Genomic DNA, 12423 nt, shown 5'->3' on the forward strand with positions numbered 1-12423 from the left:
TATGTCTCAGTTTTCTAAAAATGACTTAGTTATGGTTTGCTTATTTTTCACACAATGGTAGCTTTTTAAGTATAATTTAGGAAAGTGTCAAATCACCGAGAACTTTATTTACTTAAACTGCCTTATTCTGTCAAAGAATATAATGATTTGCCTACACTACATTTATTATCTATATTCCATTTATATTTAGGCAGTGTAGACATTGCCTACACTGCATTTGTAATTTGCCAACTTTACATTTTGAGGATATAGGTAACTACCAATTATTAAGAGGAGCCAATTATCATTTTTATGGTGTTATAAGCACAATCATTTTCCTCAGGCTGCAGCAAGGAGAAATTAGACATTCAGACTTTTAAATGAAAAATGCCTAAACCACACGGTAGGGCAGGTCTGAACCAGAAAGAAGAGGACAACATGGTTCAGATCTGTTTCCTCTTTTACATCCACCAAGAGGGGCAGCGACCTCCAGCGGGAAATGTTGGGCAGAGTGGGACTGGAGTCTCCTCATCTTCACTGTGTCACCTAAGCCAAGTTTTCATAATTTACATGTTTTGATATCCATATTTCAATAGTATTTACATTTAATTAATTTAATTCTCAAGTCAAACTTTATACAATATTTCCCACCAGTTTCTTCATAGAGGGCAAGGGAAGACTATTTCATCTTTACCTTTAAAAATTTTTTTGACTACTTTGGATTAAAAAACACCTAAAGAAGAGCAGAGAGCCATGTCCCTAAGGCACATTAATTTCCCTTATAGCTCCGTCTCAAATTGTCCCCAAATATTCCTCCATATTGCTTCTCATGCAAATACCTCTGGCTCTAGTTGTATTACTACACAGCAAAACTTTTTGCTGAGAGAGTCCCATTGTTTCTGGTGACAAGTCTGCCAAGGACAGGTAACAAAAATGCTGCTATATTTATGGCAACTGCAAATCCAAAAAAATTTTTTAAATATGCCTTAGTGATGGAATGGTTAACATGCCAGTATAGCTATAAAAAGGCAACACTGTTAAGTATGAATTACTGATACCATAGTCCCTAGTAACAATACTTTTTAAATTCAATAATTCTATTAATAAGTTTAACATGTGGCATAGCTATATTTCCTGTTACATTTCTGTTTCACCTATTTTCTCTCATTAGAAATAAAACTTCTCATCATGGATCAGAGATTCTCAAATAAGAACTCTCAAGCAGGAGGGGGTCACAGAAGAAGGTTGTAAATCCCCTTCCTTTGAGAGACTCCATGTTGCCTGAGACACTTTTCCTATGAGCTTGACTGTCTCTGATATTTCCTCTGATAGATTTTAGCTTTTTCCTTAATCCAGGCTCCATTTATCTGCGTTCTCCAGCACGACTTTTCCCCATCAATTTACTTTCCATAGCTATTTGTGTCTTTTTTTTCCAGTGCACCCACACCACTTGTGTAGCACCAGTCTGTCCTATGAAAACTCTATTGAACTATACACAAAAGCTTGTTTCCTTTTCTTTAATTATATAAATCATGATTGAGAGAAAATAGTAATCCTCAAGCACTGTTTCTCTGATGGAGTCCATTTTTCTGCAAATATGACTCCAGCAGCAACCAACCCTTAATGGATTTAACTTATGTCTTTTATCAGTAGCATCCAGATTCTACTCAGGTTATGCAACATAATTAGACCAGCTATCCATGGGGAAAAAAAAAGTTTTTTGTACAAGTGACTCCTCAGGAATGCCACAATGGTAATTTCCATGCAAATAACAACTGAAGAATACCACCACTCACTTGGAAAGCACTACTCTGTGTCTGGTTTTTGCACAATTGTTACTAAATTTTTTTCTTCCAGAACAATTCCCACCCTAGAAGAGCTGTTTACTTCTGACCCAGTAAGACAAAAATGACTTGAGAAACATAAAGTCAGAAAATTTGGAAAGCGGAGGGGGCGACCTGGTAAGTAAATACCTCCACAGCAAAAGAGGAAAAGCACATGAGGGAAATCTACCTGTCCCAGGGCATCCGCCCATCTCTGCTCAGCCAGCAATCTGCATGAGCACCCAAGTGAGGGAGCTTTTCCGAGATGTGATGCTGGACCTGGGGTGTGTTGCCATGGAAGTGAGGGGCTTGACTTTGTCAGTTCCTGTGTCCCCTCCTCAGCACTTCTGGCAATGGTGACGGCTTCTTTCCTTTGTTCAGAAACTGCTGTGTAAAGGGCCCTGCCGCCTTCCCAATGCACTGAAAGACTGCATTGTTGAGGCCACATCGTAACCAAATTACACAAGAGGGAGATTTTTCATTTCCATTCCTAAAATTAGACTCATGTGTGCGCTAGCACAACAGAAATAGAAACACTTGCTGAAAGGGGCCCACTCAATAGTGATCTGAGTTGCCAGTGCCTTTCAAACACTGTTGCTAAATCCACGGCCCACGGCAGGCATAGGACACTAGGCAGGTCAGGGCACCAACGCTGATTCTGGAAACTTGCTCTAAAATGTCGGTCTCAGGAAGTGGGTGGTTTGTTCTGGAGAGGGTCTCTGGGCACAGAGAACACACAGTGCTTTCCCAAGCAGATGTTGGTGCCAGAGCATTAGATGAACAGATTTTCCGAGGGGATTAGTAACAAATGTACTTAATGACTTTGGAATTGCAGCAAACTGCTTGTTTCTTGTCTGTAGCCCTCTTCGTGATGCAAAATCTACTCAACACAAGGTAGGTGAAAACAGCGTTTAAAAAAATAATAGCTTTTACCTCATGGTTGTGTCTGAAAAGTAACTGATGTCTTCAAAGGACATTGTAATAAAATCCTCAGATAGGTATTCTACATCATGCATGTTAAGATGTCTTCTCATCGAACAGACTGCCTTGCAGACATAGCACATACACATATTGGCTAGGTTTGGATTAAAAGTCTCTGTGACCATCAAGAATAGGACAGTGGAATGGATAGAGCGATCCAAGCAAGGTTTTTCAATTTAGGCTAAAACAGCAAATGTCATGGGAATATGCTTTGAAAACCACTCCTGTAACTTATGTTTCCCTACCCACCTACCTCTGAAACATATGAACAAAGACCCTCTGACCACACTCTGTTAAGTATGGATTTTCATGCAGATAAGGGTCTGTGTGCTTCTACAATAAAACTTTATGATTCTGAAGGATTTGGGCAATGTGTCAGGGAGGAGAAGATTCTGTAAAATGCATTTTTCTTTCATTTCAGATGGATACTGTGGCTTTTTACTATTAATTAACAATTTGTTATTTATTATTAATATTTTCCCTTAAGCAGGAATAGGATAAGTGTCTAACAAATCTTAGATGGCTAAGCAGGTTCAATGTGAATTTTTAAGATAAGTGTTAAAAAAAAGATTTTGACAATAAGATAAAAATAGATTTAGCAGCTTAATTACACTGAGGTAAGTTAATGGTATGAAATGATTAAATGATTTCTGTGTGTCCACTAGAAAGAACACTGAATAGGCCAACATTTTGGCCTGAGTCTGTCGTAATTAGCTATCTGACCAGGACCATACTCCTAAACTCTGTGAATCTTATATGCCTTTTCTAAAGGAGGAGGTTGTCCAGTGTGATAGGTAAGGTTCTAGCCAGCTTTGAAAATGTATGACTCTATATCTAGAGCCAAGCTTGTGTGAATTTGTAAATGTAACCATGAAATAGGTATGTTCCTTTTAAGTTTGATATCAAATTCCTTACAACTACAACTTTATACCACATTGGGTCTTTTATTTATAAGTGCCTGCTTATGACACCATGGGTAATTCTACCTCATTGGATTTACAAGGTAACAAAATTTCATAGACAGCATCTACATTTACTTAAGTAACACACAGTCTTCACTGAGGGTTCACAGCATATTAAAAACGTACATAGTGGAGCTGACAGACCAGTCTGAGCAGTTTCAGCATTATGTGCATTACAAGAGGGCAGATGCAATCCTTTGAAATATTTTTCAATATAATTTGTAAAACATGTTCATATGAGTGTATGTGTTCAAGGAAGAATATCCAAGGTCCAGGTGACCTTTAATTGCCATTTATACCGGCTTTCAAAAAAGTGTTTTCAGGGTTTATTCATGTTGTCACAAATGCCAGCATCCCCTCCTTTTATAAAGCTGAGTAACGACTCACTGTATGTGTGCACCACATTTTCATTATCTGTTCACCTGCTGGTGGGCTTCCATATCTTGGCTACTGTTAATAGTTCTGCAGTAGACACAAGAGTGTTAATATCTCTTTGAGACCCTGATTTTAATTCTTCTGGGTGAATATCTGCAAGTGGGATTGCTAGATCAAATGGCAAGAGAAGTAAGCCTGTCACAGAAAGACAAATACTACATGATTCCACTTGTATGAGGTATGGAGCACAGTCAAACTCACAGAAGTAAAGAACAGAATGGTGGTTGCCAGGAGCTGGAATTGGGGAGGGAAAGAGGGGGTGATGGGGAGTTGCTAATCAACATGTATAAAATGTCATTTATGCAAGATGAATAAGTTCTGGAGATCTAAAGTACATCATACCTAGAGATAAGAATACCGTAGCATATATACTTAAAAATCTGTTAAGAAGGTAGGGCTCATTCTGTCTTCCTTGCAAAATAAAAAAAATGAAATAAATAGAAAAGCATTTTCTTTTCAAATAATATCTAGCAAATAATACTGCATTTTCTGAAATTAATGAGATTGTTCTTACTTTAGGATACCTTTGAAATATTGTGTTTACAAACTAGGCTTAAGGTGCAGCTCAATGATCCTTGGAGGATGTCGTAAAGATCATGGCAGAGCAGAGAGCTCTGTGCTTACTGAGTGATGACCTGCCGTGGCATCTGTCCTGATATTTCATCGATGCCTCCTGTGAGCGCCTCTTCACCACCAGATAGATCCATACTCAGTCTTCACTGCATTTTACTATCTGCTCTTGAATAAAAATCCCTTCATTCTGTAACTTGGTAACTTTGCACGGGTGTAAGATTGGAACCAAGCTTTAATTACACTTAGGCCTACAAAATATAAGAGCTGGGAGGAACCTTATCATTTACAAATCAAGAAATGGAAACCTTTGCACCTAACCAGAGAGAAATTCACAAGCATTTATTACACTCAAGCCTGTTTGTTTTTAAATATGCACTGCTAGGGCAAAGTTGTGACTCTGTTCAGTATACGCAATTTTCTATGAGGAATAAAAGTAAGCATTAAAGAGATTTCTTCATCCAGAAAAATGCTTTACTTAATTAGTCTAAATACTAAACAGCAAAGAACCTTGTTACAGCCACAAAAGACATCTGCTATACTTGCCAACTAAATTCTTATTCCTGTTTAATCCAACTATATTCTTACTCCTGTTTATCCAAAGACAAGTGGATATAAATTTATAAATTTGAGAGTAAAATATTATACCTTCTAATCAAGGCACAGTAAGCAAGCTCTTATCATTGAAAATCAAGCACTCAGATATTGAGACTAATTTATGCAGGGATGTCAGCTGGTGGCATTGAATTGACCTTGCAAATGAGCTAACATCATGCCGTCAGAAGTAGTTTCTGCAGGGAGATCTCATGATTGTTTGTTTTAGGACCAATAAACATCTAGGAATAATATGCATATGCCTTTGTGTCATTCAGCCCAAGTCTCGGACCTCCATGAGGTTTCACCTTACATGCTTTCCACAGCTGAGATCCCTTTACCATCTTCCATCCTCAGATCTCATCTACTGTCCGTGTTCATTTCAGTTGTGTTTATACAGGTAGTTGTAAATGGTGGTTCTAGCATTGTCTATCTTAGCTATAAATGAAGGCCACCCTCTCAAATACAGAAATTTAACAGATACGTTTTTGAACTGAGATGGATCTAACATATTCTTTGCATATGTCCAATAATGCATTTCAAACAATCGATTTTCTTTGCATTAAAATACTTTGGACATGTAAAAAGTTGTTTAATTCTAAGACATTGTTTTCCCAATTTAACATCATTGAAATCAGCAAGAATCTGACACAGTATAACTGACAACATCCTTCTTCTTAATAGTACATAAGATAATAGTGCATCTCACATCAGTGACATTTTAGATTCAATAAAACAATCTTTCTTAGCCATTTCTTATGAAGAAAACAATAACAATCTTCTGTGATAAAAACAGCAATGCATTTAAAATCAAATGAATTTGGAAAAAATACTTTAATTTTTAAAGTTGTCTAATCTCTTCTACTCTTAACTGTGCAAGTGCTCTGTATTTAAATATGCACACATACATCAAGTATAGCTGAGGACCCTTCTGGTGCCCCTTCAAGAACTCTAGCACTCACTTTCACAGATTTTAAAAAATCAATCTTGTAATTATTTTCCCATTTGTGTGCCTCTTTTTCAATAAGACAGCACACATGCAGGCATTCGATATGCGCTGTGAGTCTCAATTCCCACTCAGAGGAAAACTAAGAAACATATTTCTTTTTTTCTCCCCCCTCTTTCTTGTCACTTACATTCCCTCAGAGATGGTATAACCATATATAACATAAATGAATTATATTTTTTAGGTATTGTGGAACAGAGAATTTAGATGTTTTCAGTCAAGGGTGTTAGTACAGTCACACTGTGAATCCAACAGAAAAGGAAAAATGGCAAAGGAATTTTAAAAATGAAAAGTACAGAACAGCATAGAAAAAAAAAACTACCAGTGTTTTATTTCATGATGCAAATAATCCTTTCTGGCATCATGAGTACTGACATATGTATAGTTTGAGAAGGGTGAGAAAGATTCATTTCATTTCATGATTTCTAGCCGGGTGGTTGGCAATGGAAGGAGAGAGGCATTCTCACCTGCAGTACTGACCACACAAATCATCATCATTGAGCAAAAGTAGTTTAAAAACAAAAGATTAAAAAGACCTAAAATGTCTTTCCAAAGCCTTTCTATTAGTTAAGTCTTTGTATTAGTGTTTATACATCTGCTCCAGAATTATAAACAGTCTCTGTCTTTACATTTAAACTACTGTTGACTAGCTGTTTGAGGTTTAATTTACTCTTCCTCACTTATGAAATAGAAATAATCATCAGAATGTGGAAAGAACACTAGTGACTAAATGTTTAGAGCACTCCGTTTTATAGAACATTAAAATACATTACTGTTCACCTGTCTATAAAGGAAACCAACCTAGAATCAGATTTGTTCAACTCCTCAACAAAATTCTTCCCAAGAACCACTACCTCAACCAGCATCATTTTCACCAAGACATCAGCCCACGGAAAAAGGTTTTCAAGTAAAATATATGGTAAGGCATTAAACCCCAGAAAAAGTGCCACTTTACGTTCATCACAGAAAAGAAATTAAGCCCCAAAGTAAAAACTGTCAATTACGGTCATTGCTTTGTTGCACTGAAAGAGTTCAATTATGTCACAAAGAATCTTAGAAAGTACTAATTTAATTAAAATATGAAATCTGCAAACTACCTGCAGCTTTCCCTAGCTCATAAATTAGCAGATTTTCCATTTAAATAAGAGTCTCTTCTCTATATTCCCCAACAACACGCATGATGGATGTGAGCAGCACCATCGAAGCACTTTCTACTGCTCTTCATTTTCTCTCTTTTTCCTTCTAAAATGATTTTACGTTCCCATTTTAGACATCTGTACCCTTTAGTATCATGCACAAGAATCTGGATAATACGATGGTCATTATGGAAAGTAATCACTCCACATTGATGAATGGCTACTGACAAAATGACTTGTATCATTTAAGAGAAAGTGCAATTGAGACTTTAAATTCCAAATAAAATGCTGCAACTCAAATGACACTGACTAGCTCTGAGCTTCTGGAAGTCACCCACCTGGGGCAGCATGCGATTTTCTTCCTCCAGCTGTCTTACTCTTGCCTCCAGCTGCCTAACATAGGACAAGGTTGATTCTAAAATTAAAAAGAAAGAACTCACATTATACACACAGGTCTTGTTTGGTACACTATCAGGACATTTCTGGTTCAATTCATTCAAATCAGGTACTGACTACTTAGACTGTTATTTAGAAAATAAAATTTCTCCCCAGAAAAACAGCAAAAGCCATTAAAACTATAAGCAGTTTGAACAATTGCACAATGTTAAGGAAAAGCAGAGAAATTTATAGGTATTGAAATGGCAGCCGTCTGCCCACCATGCAGCCTTCAGAACATGAGACACCTTGCAGACAGTTATTCCTCTTTACTTCTTATTTTGTGCATTTTGAGCTTTCCCACACATAAGACTTTTTGTAATATTCATTGTAACCAAGATAAATTAACAGGGCATATTAAAAATTATAAAATAAGAAACTATTTCAAATATCCAGCTCCCTTCATTTTCCCAATAGATGTTTCAAGTCTTAAGAGCAACATTTTGTTCTTCTCACACACAAATCTATCGATACTGTGGACTATCACCTAGAAGCCAGCTACAAAGAGGCTGAATAAGGAGAGGCTGAAGTTTGCCTTTGATTTTGGCTGAGCACGACAGAGACCCAAGTTCTTCCCAAACAGGTAGCTAAACCAGGGGCAGACTTGAAATCCATTGTTTTCATTTCTTCGCAAGCACAGGTATGTACTGAAAGCTCGGAATCCGCATCATGCTTAGCGTCTGTTCTGTTCTGTAAATTTTCTAGCTTTACGTTATGAAAGGGTTCACGTGCAGACCAAAATGGAGTTTCATTTTTGAGGAGCCATGTGACAGGAACTCTTCATAAAATGGAAAATATTCAAGTGCACAGCATCATATTGCAATATAGTCACAATTCATTACCCAAGAACAAACTTATTTCAGGGCTAGTGAAAGGTACACGACCAAAGAATCCCTCCAGAGTGTAATTCCACAGTTAATGTTAAAGCAGCAGAGCCTCCTCAGTGCACGCTTTTCAGCCTCAAAGACACAAAAGAGCAAGAGACAAGGCCAGGACGGTAGTGCACTTGAGGGGTAGGTGTTTAGAGCCACTAATAACCTGAAGTCAGGATGGACATGTCTGTGAATTAATATGAAATTCGCCATGGACAGACAGTACTTTATCATTTTACATGGGAATTGGTTATATGAACCCAATTCCATTTTGTGACCTTCAAAGCAATATGACAACATTTTATTTTCTTAACGTACATAAGAATTTCAGTCCTTAATTCACAAATACAGCAAGCTCATCCCTGACCACTTTATAGCACGCCTATTTTCACAAATGTTGGCAGAAAGTCCCATCATTAACATTATATAACCATCCACTGATCTCATACCAGTGGAAATGGCTTGCCTTGAGCATTCCTCAACAAGATAGAAACACAAGGTAAAGGAAACTGAAGACATTTGCAAGAAATATGCTCTCATTTTTTTTAGCTCGATGAAATGTTAAGCATTTGCTTTATAGACTCTTCAAAACGGAAAAAAACAAGTATCGGCATAAATGAATAACAAATTTATTGATTTCATGAGTCTGCTTTACTTGAGCAAATGAATAAGTGATTTGCTGATCATCAAAATGCAAATGTAGATTGCCTGATTTACAGTTTTGCAAGCCTCCCCCCCCACTCTAAAAACACAACCACTTGATAAGGGCCATTCAAGTAAAAAGTTGCTCAGAAATATCCTATGTAAACCATAAATACAATTCTTTTCTCCTTTGTTCACAATTTACACCTTTCTTATTGTCCCTTTACTGCACTATCCCTAAGGCTGTCATACTTAAAGCAGCTGAAATGACTCTAGACAGAGTGATTCAGGTGACACTTGAAAAATGCCACTGAATGGATTTTAATTCAGTAACTATCTTCAGTCACTTTAATCTATTTCCCTTCTTTAAATCTTTGCAGTTTACATATTCGATGGTTTCATGAAGTTTCTGCTTAGATTATGAAAGTCACATCATGCCAGTTCAAAAAAAGGGGCTAAATTCCTGAATTTGGAAAACATTCCTTAACTCCAATTTTTATAGTCAAGTTACAACAGATGAAGTCCAAATCTTTGTTCCAAAGCATCTGCTGCAAATATGGGCAGGGACAGGACATGATAGGGAATATCTTTAGGCAGGTAAAGTAATAAAACATGTTATCTCTACAGTAAAGGCAAAGCTAAGGAGAGTTCTGAGTTCACTCATCCCACATCCCACATCCCACAAATATTTATTGTGTCACTGACCTGTATCAGGCACTATGCTAGGTTTGGGGTGAAGAGAAGGCCAGTTGTTGCACGTCAAATTCCTCAGCATACAAATTCCTTTTTAGGATTACATGCCCAAGTGCTATGTTCCAGAAGGTCCTGGTGTTCCAGGCTCAGCCTCTGTTGCAATTATTACTTAACAATGAACGGATACGATGAGTGAAAAAACTCCTTTGTGTGTGGGGAGAGGGGGACGGGGGTGAGGGGACAGGAAGAATAGCTAATCTACATGAATAAATAAGAAAATTCATGCTGTTAGTTGTTTTATTCATCAAGAAACTGATAATATGCTCCTTTTATATGGGAGTGGAGCAGGTAAACTTTTTTCTGGAATATACTACAAGATCATCACTGGGTCCCCAAGTCCTTATTAGGACGAGCCACTGAGGACACTATCCAATCCTTTGATTTTGACATGAGAGAAAAATAAATACTTGTTTTGTTAAGCCCTTAGGATTTCAAGGTTTATTTGTTATTTCATCATAGGCTAGGCAAGCCTGACTACTAGTACATGACCAATAATGGGACAGAAAATATGTAAATATTTAAAAATAAAATGTAACAGAGTAAAATGCAGGGAACTCCATCCTTTAAAAAATACATCACGATGCACATCCCAGTCGTAGCTGATCATGAGAAAAAATGATAAAATCTTGTGTGTGAGAAAAGGAGACTCTTGTGTGCTGGAATATATTTGACCACATCTGCTACAGTCCCTTGCCCAAGCTGCTTCTTCCTTTCCTTCCTTACTCAAGGAACTTCCAGAGTGGCGTCAACTGTAAGATAAGCTGGTCTTCCATTACACCCCGGGAATGTGGAGTACAGCTGCACTCCCAAGGGAAGCGTGGAACAAAAATTGGCATTTTCACTGTAAAGTGATACATCCATGCATGCACACACAGACACACATACACACACAACTGCATTAGGATGTGCTAAGATTTGACTTGATCATTACTTTTATACCAGTGGCTGACAGCTGTTAAAGCAGATTTCAGGATGTCATCTTGGCTTCCAGAACTCTGAGAATGAGGCTCCGAAAGAGCATCAAGGCTTTCCCTACCCCGAAAAACAGCCAAATCCTATGCTATACTCTACACAGAGATACAATATATTAAAGAAGGATCCTGTCTCCAAGAAGTATGTAGCCAGTTGAGGGGAGATAAGAAGGAAAAAATAAAGCAAGCAATAAGGTAATATGAAATTCAGGGCTACATCATGTGAAACAGGAAGACAGAAAGATCAATATTAACTGGAGTTCTTCTGAAGGAGAAACATGACTTAATGGATCAACAGAAGCTTAACAGATCAGAGAGATGCCAGTGGAGCCACGGATGGACAAGGGCCAGAAGCCAAGAATGATCCTGTTGTAAACAGGGAAGAGAGAATGAATTCATACGAAGGAAGAGAAGGGGACATACTAGGGGGCAGAAGGAGGGAAGGCCAAGTTGCGTCCCACAGTTACAATCTGAAAAGCCAATGTCAAATCAGCAAAGTGATTTGCTTTTAACTTCCTCCCAAGGGTATTTTATTTCTCTTTCCACCCTGGGAAACTTATGGACTTCAACACATTAGAAAAGCCACGTTAAGCAAACAGTACCAATGTGAAAATCCAACGACATTCTCAAGATACTCTTTGGGCAAATCTCGGGTATATTTTCAAAGCAGAAATCATTTCTCTCTCTCACTTTTCTTTGAACTGACATGTAAAAGTTCACAGTACTTCTTGCAATAAAACAAGTGTAAGAAACAGTCTAAAGAATTCCACTAATACACATCTTCTAATTGATTCCAATTTTAGAACTGGCACGTACCTTAAAGATTCCCTAATTCAATGTGTCACTGATCCTGACTCACTTGGCAGATGAGAGAATAAAGCCCAGAAAGTAGTGACCTTGGCCTCCAACACGGGATTAGTTACCTACATTCAAAAGATTTTGTTTCATTGCTGGGGCCTCACCGTCATTCCCATCTTAGATCTTCTCATAACTGAGATGGCAAGCTTCTTCCATAGATAGTTAAATTCTAAGTTCTTCCTGATTTTAGATATTCTGGGTGGACTTTTACCTTTAACGTAACTTGATACTCTCCTTGGACAATATCCTGGACTTGATTTCACTTCAGTTTGCCTCAAATGCATTCAATCACAGAAAGTAGCTCCAGTTTTTTCTCTGCCAGTTTGAAAATACTCTGGTCAAAATATTAAACCCCCTAATTTCCCCTTGGTTTCTAAAGCAGTGTTTCTCTCCCTAGGGAAACACC

At 37.7% G+C, this 12423-nt stretch overlaps 1 protein-coding gene across 7 annotated transcripts in view; it reads right to left on the minus strand.

Moving 5' to 3' along the window:
* Positions 1-12423, minus strand: part of CCDC85A (coiled-coil domain containing 85A) — a 174081-nt gene that overhangs the window by 31365 nt on the left and 130293 nt on the right. For 5 of the 7 annotated variants that reach the window (XM_031467064.2, XM_031467066.2, XM_031467067.2 and 2 more), the window contains exon 3: positions 7825-7901. The exons of the other annotated variants lie outside the window; for them this stretch is intronic. In XM_031467064.2, coding sequence (XP_031322924.2) covers positions 7825-7901 — 77 coding nt within the window. The remainder of the gene's footprint in view (positions 1-7824; positions 7902-12423) is intronic. 7 annotated transcript variants of the gene reach the window in all.

This window comes from Camelus dromedarius, chromosome 15 (genome assembly GCF_036321535.1).
Source record: "Camelus dromedarius isolate mCamDro1 chromosome 15, mCamDro1.pat, whole genome shotgun sequence".
NCBI classification, from domain to species: domain Eukaryota; kingdom Metazoa; phylum Chordata; class Mammalia; order Artiodactyla; family Camelidae; genus Camelus; species Camelus dromedarius.